Source organism: Saccopteryx leptura, chromosome 1 (assembly GCF_036850995.1).
Source record: "Saccopteryx leptura isolate mSacLep1 chromosome 1, mSacLep1_pri_phased_curated, whole genome shotgun sequence".
NCBI lineage: Eukaryota > Metazoa > Chordata > Mammalia > Chiroptera > Emballonuridae > Saccopteryx > Saccopteryx leptura.
In genome coordinates, this window is record NC_089503.1 from 304582992 (window position 1) to 304600778 (window position 17787).

The 17787-nt window shown below is 51.7% G+C and overlaps 1 protein-coding gene across 2 annotated transcripts; it reads right to left on the reverse strand.

Annotated features, from left to right (window-relative positions):
* Positions 1-9262: 9262 nt before the first annotated feature.
* PIANP (PILR alpha associated neural protein) lies at positions 9263-16744 on the reverse strand. 2 transcript variants are annotated; one of them, XM_066358021.1, is made up of 6 exons: positions 16293-16744; positions 14082-14141; positions 13328-13839; positions 11904-11985; positions 10901-11122; positions 9263-10549 (listed from the first exon to the last, which is right to left on the reverse strand). In XM_066358021.1, exons 2-6 carry the CDS (start codon positions 14096-14098, stop codon positions 10528-10530), a joined length of 855 nt encoding a protein of 284 aa, XP_066214118.1. In that variant the 5' UTR covers positions 14099-14141; positions 16293-16744; the 3' UTR covers positions 9263-10527. The 2 variants fall into 2 exon arrangements, with proteins under 2 accessions (XP_066214118.1, XP_066214122.1); XM_066358025.1 differs by lacking the exon at positions 16293-16744 and adding an exon at positions 15818-15975.
* Between the last annotated feature and the right edge of the window lie 1043 nt (positions 16745-17787).

Genomic DNA, 17787 nt, shown 5'->3' on the forward strand with positions numbered 1-17787 from the left:
AGCGGTAGAGCACATCCGGTGCCACTAGCGCCAGGAATACCCAGGACAGAAGTTACGCCAAGGAGGGGCGGAAGTGGCTTCTGCTCGGGGACCAGGTAGAACCCTCTGTGGATGTGACGCCACAACGGAAGCGAAGGCGGGTTCTGCTAAGGGCAGAAGCTGAACCTCAGAACTGCGGGATGCGGGCTTCCGGAAGGGACTTCTGGGGAAGTGGGAGGGTGAAATCGCGACAGGGTCATGAATTATGCATCAAGGTACCAGCGGAGGTATGGATTCTTAAAGGTTAGGTCTCGTTTCCCTTCCCTCGTGGGGAAATACGCTGATGTAGAAAGTTACCTTTCCTTTTTCTTAACTGTAATCTCAAGAATATCTCAATGCTTTGAATATGCCGGTAAGGACGGGATGTGTCAGTTTCCTGAGGTTCCTACTTAGGCCAAAAGAGTAATAACCTCTACCAGCCAACAAAATCCGACCCCTACCTGACCACACTCCTTACTCTCTGCTTTGCCTCTACATTCTTGTTGCCCTCGTTCACATAGCTATCTCCTCACTCAGCTTAGACTTTAAAATATGGCACTCATCACAACCTGACATATTGTTTCCATTTCTTCCCACTAGAACAGGGGTCGGGAAACATTTTGGCTGAGAAAGCCATGAACACCACATATTTTAAAGTATAGTTCTGTGAGAGCCATACAACAACCCGTGTACGTTAGGCATTATTCAATAAAAAATTTGGTGTTGTCAGCTGTGATTGGCTCCAGCCACCCACAACCATGAACAGGAGCGGTAGGAAATGAATGGATTGTAATACATGAGAATGTTTTATATTTTTAACATTTTTTAAATTAAAGATTTGTCTGCGCCTGACCAGGCAGTGGCACAGTGGATAGAGTGTCAAACTGGGATGTGGAGAACCCAGGTTCGAGACCCTGAGGTCGCCAGCTTGAGCGCGGGCTTATCTGGTTTGAGCAAGGCTCACCAACTTGAGCCCAAAGTTGCTGGCTCGAGCAAGGGGTCACTCAGTCTGCTGTAGTCCCCCGATCAAGGCACGTGTGAGAAATCAATTAATGAACAGCTAAGGAACCGCAACAAAGAATTGATGTTTCTCATCTCTCTTTCTTCCTGTCTGTCTGTCCCTATCAGTCCCTCTCTCTGACTCTGTCTCTCCCACAAAAAAATTTAAAAAAAATAATTAAAAAAAAAAAAAGATTTGTCTGTGAGCCAGATGCAGCCATCAAAAGAGCCACATCTGGGCCCTGGCCGGTTGGCTCAGTGGTAGAGCGTCGGTCTGGCGTGCAGGAGTCCCGGGTTCGATTCCCAGCCAGGGCACACAGGAGAAGCGCCCATCTGCTTCTCCACCCCTCCCCCTCTTCTTCCTCTCTGTCTGTCTCTTCCCCTCCCGCAGCCAAGGCTCCATTGGAGCAAAGTTAGCCTGAGCGCTGAGGATGGCTCTATGGCCTCTGCCTCAGGCACTAGAATGGCTCTGGTTGCAACAAAGTGATGCCCCACATGGGCAGAGCATCGCCCCCTGAAGGGCATGCCCGGTGGATCCCGGTCCGGCGCATGCGGGAGTCTGTCTGACTGCCTCCTTGTTTCCAACTTCAGAAAAATACACACACACAAAAAAAAGCCACATCTGGCTGGCGAGCCATAGGTTCCCGACCCCTGCACTAAAATATCAGCTTCATGAGGGCAAGGACTTTGAATTGTTTGATGATATATCCTCAGAACCTGACATTTAGTTAGCAGTCCTTAAATGTTTGTTGCATAAACGAACACTTAATATGAACTCGTTCAGGCCTGACCAGGCAGTGGCACAGTGGATAGAACGTCGACCTGGAATGCTGAGGACCCAAGTATCTGAACCCCGAGGTCGCAGGCTTAAGCGCGGGGTCTCTAGCTTGAATGTGGGATCACAGACATGACCCCTTAGTCCCTGGATTGAAGCTCAAGACAGCTTGGACCACAGGTCGCTGGCTTGAGCAAGGAGTCACTGGGTGTAGTCCCCCCATCCCCTCCATCAAGGCACATATGAAAAAGCAATCTATGAACAACTAAGGTGACTCAAAGAAGAATTGATGCATCTCATCTCTCTCCCTTTCTGTCTGTCTGTCCCTCTCTCTTTTGCTTAAAAAAAGAAAAAAAAAGAACTCATAGGAACCTTTTCCTAATTGCTTCAAACCTTAATAGTCCCTTTCTCTTAATTCCCACAGCATTTTGTTGCTGTTTTAACTATTTTGTATATTTCAGCAAGGTTGCAACTCCTCAAGGAACAAATTGTCTCATACATAGTATCCTTCCCTTTGCTTTGCTGAACACATAGTAGATGCTAAATAGCTATACAGCAGTCCCCTATTTTTCTCAGTTTTGCTTTTTGCTGTTTCTGTTATCCTTGGTTAAACATGGTCTGAAAATATTTCTTTTCTTTTTTTTTTTAGAATGTTTTATATTTTTAATGTTATTATTTTTTTATTAAAGATTTGTCTGTGAGCCAGATGCAGCCATCAGAAAAGCCACATCTGGCTCGCGAGCCATAGGTTCCCGACCCCTGGCATAAGCAATGTACACTCTCTGCTCAGTATGCGCTTCCCCACATCTAGTATAATCTTTCATACACTTGACGAAGTTAACACAGGCAGTGCCTATCACCGTGCCTGTGGAAATTTCTGGGGCTGTGAACTCCTCTTGTGAAAGCATGAACCACTCTCCCAAAGCATCTGAGCAGTGGGAACTCTCTGATGAGTGTCATTTTCCTCAGACACAATACTACCCAATGCGCACAACACACTCTCTCATGGGTAGTGCGAATATTACAGACAGTATGGATCTGCAATAGGCTGGGTCCATTTTTTTCACACCTGGTGTGAATCCCATATTCACACTGGGAACCCAACGCAGGCAGGTGAAGCCTCCTCCATGGCCAGTATTTATTGATCTCCATTACCAGCGCAAATCCAATGTGGAGAGAGTATGGGTGCACCAAACTCCATATCTGGGCAGCAGAAATCTGCTGGCACGGCATACCCCTCTCCTGCGCCCGTGTGAACTCTCCCCTTAAAAAAACCTCGCTCCTGCAAGATGTGAACACCTACAAAGTGTAGCTCTCCACGAATGCAGCGTGAAGCCCCGGGAAGTGCTGCATTTCTCCTTCTCGTGACCCCCAAGACTAGGAGGGCTGTCAGAAAACTGTACCGCCCTTAAATGTTAAAGTCTTGGAGGACGGAGCTTGTCCCCAGGGCCCACAAACTCCAGGCCTCGTGCATAGACTACACTGCAGCACGCACCCCCCCACACACCAAATATTTCTTAAAATTTTTAAATTAAAAAATTTTCATTGATTTGAGAGTGGGAGACGGAGGGGCAGAGGAGAGAGAGAGAGAGAGATACATCAATTCATTGTTTCAGTTAGTTGTGTACTCATTGATTGCTTCTCTTGTGTACCCTGATCAAGGGTTGGGCCCACAACCTCTGGCACACTACTAGGTCAATGCCTTATCCACTGAGTCACCCAGCCAGGGCCTAATTTTTATTTATTGATTTATTAATTTCAATTTATTTATCTTTTATTTAGTGAAAGGAGTGGAGGCAGACTCCTGCATGTGCCCAGACCGGAACCCACCCAGCAAGCCCACTAGGGGGCAGTACTCTGCCCATCTGGGACCCCTGCTTCACTGCAACTGGAGCTATTTTTAGCTCCTGAGGCTGAGGCCATGGAGCCATCCTCAAAGTGGGGGGCCCAACTCGCTCCAATTGAGTCATGGCTGCAGGAGGGGAGGAGAAGAGAGAGAGAGAACCAAGAGGAGAAGGGGTAGAGAAGCAGATGGGCACTTCTCCTTTGTACCCTGGCCGGAATCACACCTGGAACATCCATACGCGGGGCCGATGCTCTACCACTGAGCCAACTGGCCAGGGCCAATTTATTGATTTTAGAGAGAGGGAGAGAGAGGAAAAAAAAACATTGATTTGTTGTTCCACTTATTTATGCACTCATTGGTTAATTCTTGCATGTGTCCTGACCAGGGATTGAACCTGCAGCCTTGGTGTATTGGGATGAAGCTCTAACCAACTGAACTACCCAGTCTGGACCTATGGTCTGAAAATATCAAATGGAAAGCTCCAGAAATAAAGAATTTATAACTTTTTTTTTTTTTGTATTTTTTCTGAAGCTGGAAACGGGGAGGCAGTCAGACAGACTCCTGCATGCGCCCGACCGGGATCCACCGGGCATGCCCACCAGGGGGCGATGCTCTGCCCATCTTGGGTGTCGCTGTGTCGCCTGGAGCAGAGGCCAAGGAGCCATCCCCAGCACCCGGGCCATCTTTTGCTCCAATGGAGCCTCGGCTGCAGGAGGGGAAGAGAGAGACAGAGAGGAAGGAGACGGGGAGGGGTGGAGAAGCAGATGGGTGCCTCTCCTGTGTGCCCTGGCCGGGAATCGAACCCGGGACTCCAGCATGCCAGGCCAATGCTCTACCACTGAGCCAACCAGCCAGGGCCAAGAATTTATAACTTTTAAATTATGCACCATTCTCAGGTAGCATGATGAACTCTCCTTATCCCTTTTTTAGGGTCTCCAAGATGTAGCTCTCCAGGCCCTTTAGTCCATTAGTAGCCATCTTGGTTACCAGATTGACTCAGGAGGTATTGCAGTGCATGTGTTCCAGTAACCCTTATTTTACTTAATAATGGCCCCAAAGGACAAGAGTTGTGATGCTGGCAATTTAGATATGGAAATTCAAAAGCTAGGAACTGCTTCCTTTAAGTGAAAAGCTATGTATAGGGAAAAACATAATATATATAGGTTTCAGTACTATCTGAGGTTTCAGGGACCCCACACAGATAAGGGGGACTACTGTATGTTATTTGAGTAAATGAATGCTACCACTAACCTGCACCCTGTTATGGCCAGAATCCCTCTGGATTCAGCTCTATTTTGGCTAAAGCAGAATTAAACTCCCTCCTATTAACAGTAGCAGCCCCTTGCTTAGCAAAATAACTCTAAGAGAAATAACTATAATGCCCATTTTACCAATAATGAAAATAAGACAAGATTTAGGCGATTTTTTTTCCAAGGTCACAGCAAGGAAGTAGCAAAGAACATCTAAAAATGAACATTTAAATTAAATGTTTAAGAAAATATAGTCTGACTAGTCTGACTAGTGGCAGCGCAGTGGATAGAGCATTAACCTGGGATGCTGAGGTCCCAGGTTCAAAACCCCAAGGTCACTGACTTAAATGCTAGCTAGCTCAGCAGCTTGAGTGTGGGAGTACCGGCTTGAGTGTGGGATCATCAACATGAGCCCATGGCCCTTGACTTGAGCCCAAAGGTCACTGGCTTGAAGACCAAGGCTGCTGACTTGAGCCCAAGGTCACTGGTTTGAACAAGGGGTCACTGGCTCAGCTGAAGCCCCTGCCCCCAGTCAAGGCACATGTGAAAAGCAATCACTGAACAAGTGATTCAACTATGAGTTGATGTTTCTCATCTCTCTCCCTTCCTATCTCTATCTCTCTCACTTAAATATATATGTATATATTTGGCTTGTAATTGTTTCTATTTCTTGAAAAGTATCTATTCTTTTTATCACATTTTTGGTCTGCACTCAGTCTGTGTTGACTCAGTAACAACAGCTGTCAGGATAAGAGTTGTTGCTTTTTTTAAAGAAGGTTGGGCAGGCTTTATTCAAGGAGAGCTGATTTTTTGTTTTGTTTTGTTTTTTTGCTGACAGAGACAGAGAGGGGCATACAGACAGGAAGAGAGATGAGAAGCTTCAATTCTTTGTTGTGGCACATTAATTGTTCATTGATTGCTTTCTCATATGTGCCTTGACCAGGGGAGGGGCTACAGCAGAACGTGTGACCCCTTGCTCAAGCCACCAACCTCGGGCTCAAGCTGGGGAGCCTTGCTCAAACCAGATGAGCCCGCACTCTAGCTGGTGACCTTGGGGTTTCGAACCTGGGTCCTCCATGTCCCAGTCCAATGCTCTATCCACTGTGCCACTGCCTGGTCAGGCAGGATAAGAGCCTTATTATGGCTCAGATGTGACCAGACCCAGTTGCATGAGTTAGACATTGATGATTTGAGAAACCTTGACTTTGGGGGCTGAGGTAGAAAAGTGGGAGCAAGCCTAACCAGGCAGTGGTGCAGTGGATAGAGTGTCAACCTGGGATGCCAAGGACCCAGGTTAGAAACCCGAAGGATGCTGGCTTGAGTGCAGGCTCATCTGGCTTGAGCGCGGGGTCTCTGGCTTGAGCCCAAGGTCACTGGCTTGAGTCTAATGTTGCTGGCTTAAGCAAGGGATCACTTGCTCTGCTAGAGCCCCCCGGTCAAGGCACATAGGAGAAAACAATGAACTACTAAAGTGCAGCAAGAAAGAATTGATTTTTCTCATCTCTCTCCCTTTCTGTCTGCCTGTCTGTCTCTCTCTTGCTAAAATAAAAGTAGGACCAAAATAGTAGTCATCACTACGAGTCCTGATTCTCCTCTAATTCTTATCCTCTCTACAGTAACCAACACTTCCTGGGCCACAGTGTCTCCAACTGTCAGTCCTATTCCTGCCCTTGCTATAAGAAGCAAATTTTGGCCCTGGCCGTTGGCTCAGCGGTAGAGCGTCGGCCTGGCGTGCGGGGGACCCGGGTTCGATTCCGGGCCAGGGCACATAGGAGAAGCGCCCATTTGCTTCTCCACCCCGCCCCCCTCCTTCCTCTCTGTCTCTCTCTTCCCCTCCCGCAGCCAAGGCTCCATTGGAGCAAAGATGGCCCGGGCGCTGGGGATGGCTCCTTGGCCTCTGCCCCAGGCGTCGCCCCTGGTGGGCGTGCCGGGTGGATCCCGGTCGGTCGCATGCGGGAGTCTGTCTGACTGTCTCTCCCCGTTTCCAGCTTCAGAAAAAAAAAAAAAAAAAAAAAAAGAAGCAAGTTTTAGTGCCTTGGCTGAGTAGCGCATTTAGAGCATTGTCTCGAAGTGCAGAGGTTGCTGGTTCGATCTCCAGTCAGGACACATATAGAAACAGTCTCTCTTTCTCCCCTTTCTTCTCTCTGAAATCAATAAAATAAACAAACAAACAGAAAGTTTTAAGTTCCTTGAACTCCTTGGAGAAAAGCTTTAGAGAGATAAATGTGGGGTGTAAGGGGAGGAAGGCTGTTAATTTTAGCCCAGGGTTTTCCAGCTGGCACACTGTTACCATCTTGAATCACTTCCACACCCAGCTCTGCATGGGAAATCCCTCCTCCTGGGGGCTTCCCCAGTCCGAGGTTGGTCTGAGCCACAATGGTAAGCATTCCAGAAAAATGCTTAAAGAGAAGCTTGGCTGAGTCATTTGATGCACAGCTCAGAAGGCAAAGAAAGTATAATGATGAGAGACACTGGTCCCGGTAGTGCCTGTGATGTGTGGCCTCCAAGAGCCAGAAGGGTAGTATGGCCATTGTTTATGTTCTTGGACTGTCACTATGCAGTGACTCTGCTCTACCACTTACTTGCAGCCTTCTGAAGACCTCCAAGCTTCATAGTTCAGTTTCAACTCCATTCGAGATAAAAGATAGGATCTGTTCCCTATGGCCTCAAGGCTGTTCTGGTTAGTTTGACAGTGTGATTGTTTGGGGTCGTTCCTTTAGGACAACTCAGAAGACCAGGATGTCTCCTTTCTCCTCTCTCCCATCTGACTTTCCATGGGGAAGAGGGCATTTAGGGAGAGGGAATAGGTGAGGATTTCCGGTGTCTTCCTGGTGTATTTTAATTTATTTAAATTTAGAGAAACAGCAGTCTAATCAGGCAATAATTAATTCCCTCTTCATTAGGGGCCATCATGTGTGTCTTTTGCATATGGATGAGCTGCAGGGTCACACTGCCCCTCCAAAGAGACAGTTGCTGAAGGTGATGGAGCGCAGTATGCTCTCCAGGCACTCACTTCAGCTCCTTCCCCTTCCCTGCCAGTGCTTCCCTCCCCCACACCTGACCCGGGCTAGAGTCCAGTGTAGAAAGAAGGGAAAAGTTAATGAGGCTTCCTCTCTCATCTGCCCAGATCCCTCCCTCACTGCCCTCAGCCCCTCCCATCAGCATCTCTTCCGGCCCCTCAGGTTCCACCCTGCCCTCCCTGCCTGCTGGGATCTCTTCAGGCCCCGCTGGGTTGCCGCTGAGCCCTGCTCAGCAGCTTGTTTGCCTTGTACCTCTGCTTTTAGTTGGTTCACTGCTCCTTGGACCCCACTCTGCTTTTTTCCTCTGTTGCAGTCTGTCTTTTTCTTAGGGAGTCAGATGCCCTGAATGCACACACAGCTCTGGTCCTGAGAAATACACTGCCTCCTCCCCACTCACCTTTGTGCACTGTATGGACTCAGCCATACTTCCCTGAGTACACAGTCAAGCTCTCCAACCCCAAAGATACACACCTGCCAACCCATGTACGTTCCTAACTTGAGCTGCAAAGATAAGCACATGGAGGCATACACAGCCCAGGGTAGCCCAAATGACTGCCTTTTTGCATATTACAGTTTCCTCCTCCCTGGAGCTCCCCATTTCCAGAGAGCAAGTGGGGCACAGATGGGGTTGGGGGGAGAAATGGGACCTGGGTGGTTACCATGGCAACAGAGCCTGGCAACAGCTGAGAGGCTGATGAGTGTGTGGGCTTTTGCAGGGCTGTTCCAAGAGTCAAACCAAGAATTGGGGGCTCAGAGGTGACTGATCCCAGCTGGGCAGCTTGGGTTCTGTCCCCCAAAGACACCCCTTGATTCCACCCCCACACCTTGTCAGAAAAGGCAGAGTGGGGAAAGCTAATGAGAGTTAACCACAGGGCTTCTGATGCTTCACAGTTTTGGGGGGCCAGCTGTGGGTGGGGGCAGGTTAGGGAGCATAGCTGCAAATAAACCAAGCAGGGCAGCCTCTTTCCCATGGCTCCATTTTTCTCCTTTCACCCTTTACCCTCTGTCTGTCTTATCAGCTCTCTTTTTTTTGCTTGCTCCATTGCCTGTCCTTCTGTGTAATTTGCCCTTTTCTTCTGGTCTCTCTTAACCTTCAGTGGCAAGTAACAGGCAAGCCACTCTTCCAGTTTCTCTTGCTCTGGCTGCTCCCGCTCAGGACTGCTCCTTTAGTTTCTCTTCCTCCATCTAGTCTCAAGCTAAAGCCCCTGAATTGCAACTCTAGCTCAGAGCAGGCCAGGTCACACTGGGTCTGGAGGGGTCCCCCCTCCTCCTCCTCCTTCTCCCTCTTGGCTGCCCATCGTCTTTCCTCCCGTCCGTTCTACAGCGTCCAGAAGACAGAACCAGGGGACTCAGGTTATCTTGCAAAGTCTTTATTTGAAAATTTTGAAACTTACATCCCACAAGAATTCAAGATTATCACCACAAGAAGAAAGAGATAATACAAAAATATATATCACAGCATAGGAGCCAGGTAAGAGAGGAAGAAGGAAGGTGGGAAAAATTATGAGAAGGCGGGACAAACATGGGGTGGCAGTGGGGGGCAAAAGGAGGGAGAGTGGAAGGAACAAAGGAGGGAGGAAAGGACAGATGTTAGGGAGTCCAGGAAGGGGAGGGGTGGATTGGGAGGTAGAGCTCCCGATGGCCTTGAACTCACTGGCTCCCATCCCTGGCAGCCTCAGTGGAATTAGGGGGGCCCTCAGGGAGGCCAGGAAGTGGAGGACTAGTTCAGGGGGCTCTGAATTCCAGAGAGTGACATGGACACAAACAGCCAGGACTGATAAGACAAAAGGGACTTAGGAGGAAGGGAAGGGCAGATGGGAGCCCCTTTCTCATGTAGTGCAGCAGGTGACTCCCCAAATCCCATCTCCCAGACAACAGAATTTAGCAGTGGGGTGGGAGAGAAGCGTGGGGCCTCACTTCCCCCATCTTGTCGGGGAGCCCTCAGGGTAATGAGAGCACCCATGGAGTGGAATGAGGGAGACGGTGAAACACAGGACACGGAACGGAATGGGATCATGACAGATGGAGGCAAGAGGAGCCCCCAGCTCACCTCCCACCCACCTCTGGGGCAGCATGCAGGAGCCACAGAAACTAGATCAGTAGGTGTTCATGAGGCAGAGTATGGGCACGACACGCAACACCACATAGGTCCAGGAAATGCACATGAGAGGAAATGGTAAATTCACCCACTGACCACTGAGTGACTGGGGTGAGCATGGGATGTGGGAAGAGAAAGTGAAAAATGTGAAACAAAAGGGAGAATGTGAGGGATCAGCAGAGGGGAGAGAGGTGGACGGGGAGAGGGTGCAGACTGGCTGCACAAGAGCATGGTTGTGTGCAATGGCCCGTGAGGGTGGAGGCAAGTGTGCAAGGCTTTCATGTGAGTGTGCAATGGTGGGGATGGGGGACCAGAAACCACAACTGTGTGAGGTCCCCACTTAAAGGAGGGTGAGCAGGCAGGATTGCCTATGGGGCCAGTGAGTGTTCCAGGGTGTTGTGCAAGGGCAGGAGCCAGGAGCACCTGCAGCCCGGCTCCCACAGCTGCCCCACCCTCAGTGGGAGGGTGACTATGCTGGCCCCTTGGCCTCGTGCTTGGTGGCACCCCAACATTGGTGGGCATCACAGATTCACCAGGGGAATCCTGAGAGGAAGAGGTAAAGGGCACAGTCAGGAAACAAGGGGTAAGCCAGAATCAAAAGGAGAGTCCAAGACAAAGCGAATCAAGGTTAAGAGGGCAGAGTTGGAGTTAAATGGTAGCATGAGAACAGGACATAGATCCACAGAAAGCAGGAAAAGGAAGGGTCCTCTCCAAGAGGAGAGGCCCAGGCTCCTTGGAAGAGCCAGAGACCAGGCTGGGAAACAGAGCCAGGGGCTCTGGGAGGGCCAGGCCTACCTCCTTCCCACCCACCCAGGAGGGAGTACCCCCAACCACAGCTCCAGAGGCGCTAAATGGCCTCCTCCCCACCCTCCCGTCTTTTTCCCTGGCCCTCACCGGTTCAACTGGAAGGCTGGAGCCCCCTTGGACTGGGGCATCCCAGGCCGGGGTGCCCCTCGGGGCTCCTCATGGTCAGGAGTGGGGGTGGGTGAGTCCCCGAAGGCCCCCAGCACAGTGACCCCGGCTGGGGACAGGTCTGTCAGCGGCTGCTGGCTCTCCTCCTGCCTCAGGGCACCTTGCTGTCCTGAGGGCCTGCGCCGCTTCTGGCTGCGGTCCCAGCTAGTACACCAGAAGGGAAGAGGTTCTCTCACACACTTCAGAAGCCCCCATCCTGGGCCTACAGGGCTGATCACTCCCAGCCTCCCTCAGGCACTCCTTATATCCCACAGCAGAGAAACTGGCCTCTAACAGTTCCCTAGACCAAGTCTCCTGAGACTGTGTATCCATAAAACCACTTCAACTCTGCCACCTGGGGCTCTGGGATCTACACTGTCCCAACCTGGTCCAGATCTATAGAATTAGTACTTCCTATCAACAGGTACAGTCCCCCAGAATGGCCTCCTCCCCCCATGCACGTCCAGAAGAAACATTTCTCTCCTTGGCAAGTGCCTTGGCAGGTTTAGTTCTAGTTCAAAGTCAACTAATGACCTGGGCACTTTAGTCTAATGATTCAGTAAAATGTGAAGGACTGAGTGACCTATTATTAAATGCATGCAAAGATAGCTTCACATTTGCTCCTCCTTCCAGGCAGTCCTAAGAAGGGGCTCTGCAGACTGGGTCAGTTTTCTCTGCCTTCGAGGAAATAGGGACAAGGGATAACCACTAAAGCCCCAAGTGCACAAAAATAAAAGCTCACCTCTCCCATTATTCTTGTATATCCCTGGGAGAAGGAATCTGCCCTGATTTCTCTGTCTCCCCCTATCCAAATCCTTAACTACCTTTCCCCAAAGTCTCTACCACTTCCTCTCCCATTCCCAGCAAAATTGGTGCCCTGCCCCTTCCCTCCTTCCAGCCAAACATTCAGCCCCCATCTGCCAGCACCCTCTTCCCCCCAGCTTACCAGAACTTGAAGATAATGCCAGTGGCCACGAGCACAATGATGATGGAGATGGTAATTGTGACATAGAGCTGGGGGTCCACACCTGATTGGGGTGGGAAGAAAGTTTTAGGGAGGCTCAAGGTGGTAGGAGCCAAGACGGAGAGGGGATGGGGCTCGCCTGCAGGTTCAGTAAGCCTAAGGAGGGCTGCCAGTGTGCATCCACCTTGCCTAGTTCTTTCTAGACACCCCCCTTTATTCTAGTCATCAGCTTCACCCAGAGTTTTCAGCTCATTTCCCCCCAAATCCTTCTCTACTTTCTCAAACCTGTATACATGTGATGAGGAGAGGACTCCAAAGTCAGAGAGAACCCTGCTCTCTGTACAGAAACCAGGGGGTGGAAATGTCTGTCTCTGCCCCTGGCCTCACCTTCAAACCACTGGTCCTGTTTCTGCATTCCCTGAGCTGAGATGTTACTCTAGAGTTCCTTTTTTTTTTTTTTTTTTTTAGAGAGAGGAGAGAGAGACAGAGAGGGAGAGAGAGGAGAGAGAGAGAGAGAGAAGGGGGAGGAGCTGGAAGCATCAACTCCCATATGTGCCTTGACCAGGCAAGCCCAGGGTTTCAAACCGGCAACCTCAGCATTTCCAGGTCGACGCCTTATCCACTGCACCACCACAGGTCAGGCCTAGAGTTCCTTTTATCCACAGTGTCCCTCTGCATGGAATACACCCACTCTGTTTTCAAGGTTCAGTTCAGGCCCTGGCCGGTTGGCTCAGTGGTAGAGCATTGGCCTGGCATGTGGAAGTCCTGGGTTCAATTCCCAGTCAGGGCACACAGGAGAAGCCACCATCTGCTTCTCCACCCCTCCCCTTCCCTCTTCTCTCACTCTCTATCTCTCTTCCCCTCCAGCAGCCAGGGCTCAATAAAGCAAGTTGGCCCCACGCGCTGAGGATGGCTCCATGGCCTGGCCTCAGGCGCTAAAATAGCTTGCTTGCAGTGGGCAGAGCATTGCCCGATAGGGGCTTGCTGGGTGGATCCCAGTTGGTGGCGCATGCACGTATGTGGGAGTCTGTCTCTCTGCCTCCCTGCTTCTCAATAAAAAAAGAAAAGCAAAAAAAAAAGGTTCAGTTCAAATGTCAATTCTTGGAAGGTGTCCTGATCCCTAGACAGAAGCAGTCTCATTTTCTTTTCTTAAAAACATGCTGTATCTGCCTCTATTAGAGCATTTATTACATTGACATTCCCAAGTGTTTACACATTTGTCTTCTCCGATGGATCTGAGCTCCTCAAGGGCGCAGACGCATCTTCACCTCTGCTTCCTGTGCCAGCATAGTGCCTGACACATTTGTGGAAGGAGCTAACAGACAAGATCTCTCTTGCTTCCCTTTGAGTCTTCAACCAGCCTTCCCTCCCTCATATCCCTACGAGCCTCTCCCACTCCCACTCACCTTCCCCACGGCCCCCAAACAAGAATGGCCGCAGGGTGGCAGGTGCTTCTCTAAGGATGATCCCATCTCCATCACCCCGCATAGAGTCTGAGTTAGGGTGTGGGGTAGCCAGCCCATGGGGGGCTGCAAAACCATAGTCCAGGGGCAGAAATCCAGGATTCGCAGAGTTGGGGTCCCCCCCATCCTCTCGAGACACTGTAGGGCCCCATACAATAGCCCAGGGGTACTGGGATGAGGGCGGCCCTTCTTCAAAGCCTGAAGGGGTGGCAGGGGGCGCAGTGCCCGGCAGGGCTTGTCGCCTGGATCTTGGGACCCGAGGGGATCGGCTTGGTGGGGGTGCCCGCTCCCACACACACACGTGGGGTGGGGCCGAGGGGCCTCCCCGGGCACAGGGGGGACGTGCTGGGGTTGGTGGGGTTCGAGGGGAGGAGGAGGAGCCTTGAGCAGGCGGTGGGAGGGGCAGCAACAGCAGTGGCCAGAGAGGGAGGAGGTGGGACAGCAGCAGTGCAGGCCTGCAAAAAAGGAGAACAAGAGGGTGAGACAGAAGCCCATCTTATTCCTATGTGTAGGGAGGATAGGCTCATACCAGAGATCCCCAACTGCCTCTTTTCAGGTCTCTCTGCACAAGCAGGTGGGCCTTGAGAAAACTGAGGTCCAGCCCTTAGGATGGAAGGCCCTTGGTGGGCCTAGGGAGGAAAGGGCCAAGACCTCAGGGAAAGTGGGCTTTAGGCTCCTTCTGCTGTGCTGAACTTACCACATCATGAACTCCATGTTCAAGATCTTCCTCAGCTGTGACCCAGATTTTCAGCCTTTACTGGGGAAGAGAAGGGGTTGTCATGTTCCTATCCTGCCCTGTGTACTTGCCCTGCTCATTCATCCACCATTTCTACTCCCATCTTCCCTCCCAGGCTGCTGACTGCCAGCTATGCCGCTGCCACCAAGGATTCACTGACGCTGAGCATCCTTGGGGGGGGGGGGACCGACTCCCAGAGTGGCTCCCTGTCTAGCCCCAGCCCCTCTCTACAACTCCCCAGGCTGCTGTTACCTCCCCACCCCAGGGTCTACTCTTACTTCTCAGGCTTCCTTCTCACTTCCTCTGCCCACAGCTCTAGGCTTTTCTTGGATCTTAATTTAGAGCCAAGAACCTTGTGATTCCTTGAGCACCTACCGCTAGGGAAGGAGTCTGAGAGTGGGGGAGGGAAGAGGAAATCAATCTGAGTGAGTGTGTGGATTGTGTGCGGTTTGCCCAGGGGGAGCATCCCAGCCTGCCCACCCCACTTGCAGTCCCAGGCGTTTCTCTTATGATTGGCCCAGGAATCTGCATCTTTAGGTTCTTTAGGAAAAGGGGAGGGATGGAAGGAAAGAAAGAGGTGAGTGAAAAATTACAGAATATAATTTTTGCTCAACATTTAATCATCCAAATGCAGAGATGCCCTCTGAAGGGAGATGGAAATGGGGTGAGGCCACCCCCTTAAGTGTAGCTCCCCTGGGTAAAGAATCCTGGGAGAATCAGGATGGTTGGTATTGAAAGAGGAAAGAAGTTTTCAGGGCTGAGGGTGCTGGATCCAGGGGGGCCAAGGCTCCCCAGAGTGAGTGAGGATATGACACCCTGTGTGCGCTGGACTCTGGTCTAAATCTATACTTTAAGTGCTCTCAGATAATACCGGGAATAAGATTGGAAAGTCTGAGGAAGGGATGGGAGAGTGGGCAGTGGGGAGAGATGTGACAGGGTGAAGGACCCAGAAAGAGAATCTGGTAGATTAGGAGCCAGAAGGGAGGAGAAGGGTGAAGAGGAAGCTAGACCACAGGATGAGGGACAGGAGTCAGTCCTAAAAGAGAACAGAAGAGGAGTGGGTACAGAAGACTGGAATCTTGAAGGATGCTGAAAGGAGAACAGGATGAGTTAAATGTCAGGGGGGAAACAGAGGGTGAAGGCGTCACAGGAGCAGGGGGGGGAAAGGGAAAGACAGGAGGGGAGAAGAAAAAGTCCAGGCAGGAAGGGAAAATGAAACAGTGGAAGGGGAAGGGAGAAAGGGGTGGAGAAGAGCAGGGTTGGGGAGAAAGCAATGGAAAAGGAGGGAGCATAATACCGAGGATAAAATGAGAAGAGGAAGGGATGGGGACCAAAGACTGGAACAGCAAAGATGGAGGAGTTTGAAATTGTTTCTTTCGATGTAAAGGGATGCGGAGCTATGGGAGGAGATAGGGATAGGGGCATGGTGGGAAGAAGGGAGAGAGGGACGGGAAGAGAACGAAGCTGGAGGAAGGGAGAGTAGTGTAGGAGCGAACCAATGAAGCGGAGAAGGGCTCACAGGGACATCTGTGGCCAGCTGACTCCAGGACTCATTTGCCTCTCCGCCTTGTGAATCACCCTCCCCCCGACGTCAACTTCAGTCCCTGGACCCGAACCCCCTTTAGCCATCCCTCCCAGGAAGCCCGCAGTCCCCAGGCTGGCGCGCCACCCCCACCCTCTCCTCGCGCCTCACCGACCTGTTGTGCGCAGGAGACGAGGTGGGGGTGGGGCAGGAGCCCTGGGCTGGGGGGATCCCGGCCCCATCGCCAGCGCTGCCCAGCCCACCCCTCTCACAGGCCCGCACTCCCCGACAGGACTGGAAAGCAGCGAGAGCGGGGGAGAAAACGAGGACCAGGAGGTCGGTGAAGGGACTCCGGGGGTGGGGTGGGGGGGCGCCGAGAGCAGACAGGAAACCCGAAGCAGGAGGGCGCAAGAAGCCCGAGCCGAAGGCAGGATGGAGGCAACCGCGGGGACGGTGACCGCTGCGCTAGGAGGACAGGACGGAGCCGGGGCCGGAGGAGGGATGGACAGCACGGCAGGGAAGGAGCGCTTCGGGGCTGGGGGCTGGAGCCTAGCGAGGGACCGCGCAGAGAGAGGCGGGAGCGAGAGGCCGAGCCGGAAGGGCAGGGCCGGGCTCCCTCGGGTGGGGGCGTGGGGGTCCCTTCCACTCACCTGCGTGCCCGGCGCGGCAGCGGCGCGACAGCTGCGGGCGCTCTGTGCTGCGCGAGGCTGGGGGTTCGCGGAAGCAGGTGGGACCCGGGGCATGGTCGGGGGGTTGGCCGGCAGCGGGGTGCTGGAGAGGGTGCGGGGCGGGCGCCCGGGGCGCGGGGCGGCGGCGGCGGCGGCGGCGGGAGATGCTCGGCTCGGCTCGGCTCGGCTCGAGCTGCGCTCGGCTCGGCGGGGCTCGGCGGGGCTCAGCGGGGTAGCTCGGAGCGCTCCGTCTCCGCCTCTCCCCCTCCCGCCAGCGGGCCACGCTTGGTTTAACTCTCTCGCTGCCGCACCACCGGAGTTGCGCTCAGCTGTGTCCCAGGTGAAAGGTTACAGAGGATGGCAGAGGGTGAGCGACCGTCTGATTCCCAGCGTTTGAGGCACCCATGGTCACCCTATTTCTGAGATTCTGCGTCCCCTACTCTGTCGCCCCTGGTGGAGAGAGTGCGGAGTGGGGATCAAGGTGGGTGTAGCAGTGAGGATTGTCACCCTTGGATTATCCCAGTAACTGGATCCCCTGATTCCACTCTGGCCCTGCTAAAATAAAATGCAGTCTCCAAAGCAACCCGTATGTCTTTAAAATAAGTAGATCAAGTCGCATTGCTAAGCTTATCTTGCACTTAGAATATCCAAACTCTTTACTGTGACTTACAAGGCCCCATATGCGCCAATAGGTAGCTCTCTGATTTCTTTTCCTAACATTTGAGGCCACAGCTACACTGGCTGGACCGGATCTGTGTTTCTATGAACTAGAGGAGTTTAACTGGCCACAGGATCTTTGCACTGCTATTTCCTCTGCCAGGAACAGTTTTCCCTGGCTATTAACAATGACTCACTCCTTTCATTAATATTTCACTTATATCCACCTGACCAGTGGTGACGCAGTTGATGAGTGCTGAGCTGGGACTCTGAAGTCCCGGGTTCAAAACCTGGAAGTCACCAGCTTAAGCACAGGCTCACCAGCTTGAGCAGAGGTCACTGGCTTGAGCAAGGGGTCACTGGCTCCGCTGGATCCCCCACCCCAATCAATGAACAACTAAAGCGATGCTGGTATGAATTGATGCTTCTCTTCTCTTCCTCAAAAACAGAAAAAAAAAACCCCAAAACAAGAATATTTCACTTAAATTCAATGTCATCTCCTCTGGGAGGCCTAACCTAATCTCCCTGTGAAAAGTAGCTTCCCCTGCCCTCACTCTCACCACATCCCACTCCATTCATCTCTATCAGAACCCAGTTTTATTCAGGTTGTACTTCTAGAACACCACACTCTCCTTGTTTCCCTCCTACCTTACTGGCTTTTCCTTCTCTCAGTCATTTCTGCTCAACCTCTAAATAGAGTCCTTGGCCCTCTTGTCTTTCCACATTCTCTGTCCAGTGATGTCATCCAGTCCCTGGGCTTAAACACTATGTAAATGTCAGGGAGTCCTAAATTTATATCCAGAGCTCCAGACTCATTTAT

Coding starts and splice junctions, on each gene's coding strand:
- PIANP (XM_066358021.1), bottom strand. Junction 11,986..13,327: donor GTTTGGGGGCCGTGGGGAAG/GTGAGTGGGAGT, acceptor CACCCCAATCAG/GTGTGGACCCCCAGCTCTAT. Junction 10,550..10,900: donor CCAGCCTTCCAGTTGAACCG/GTGAGGGCCAGG, acceptor TCTTCCTCTCAG/GATTCCCCTGGTGAATCTGT.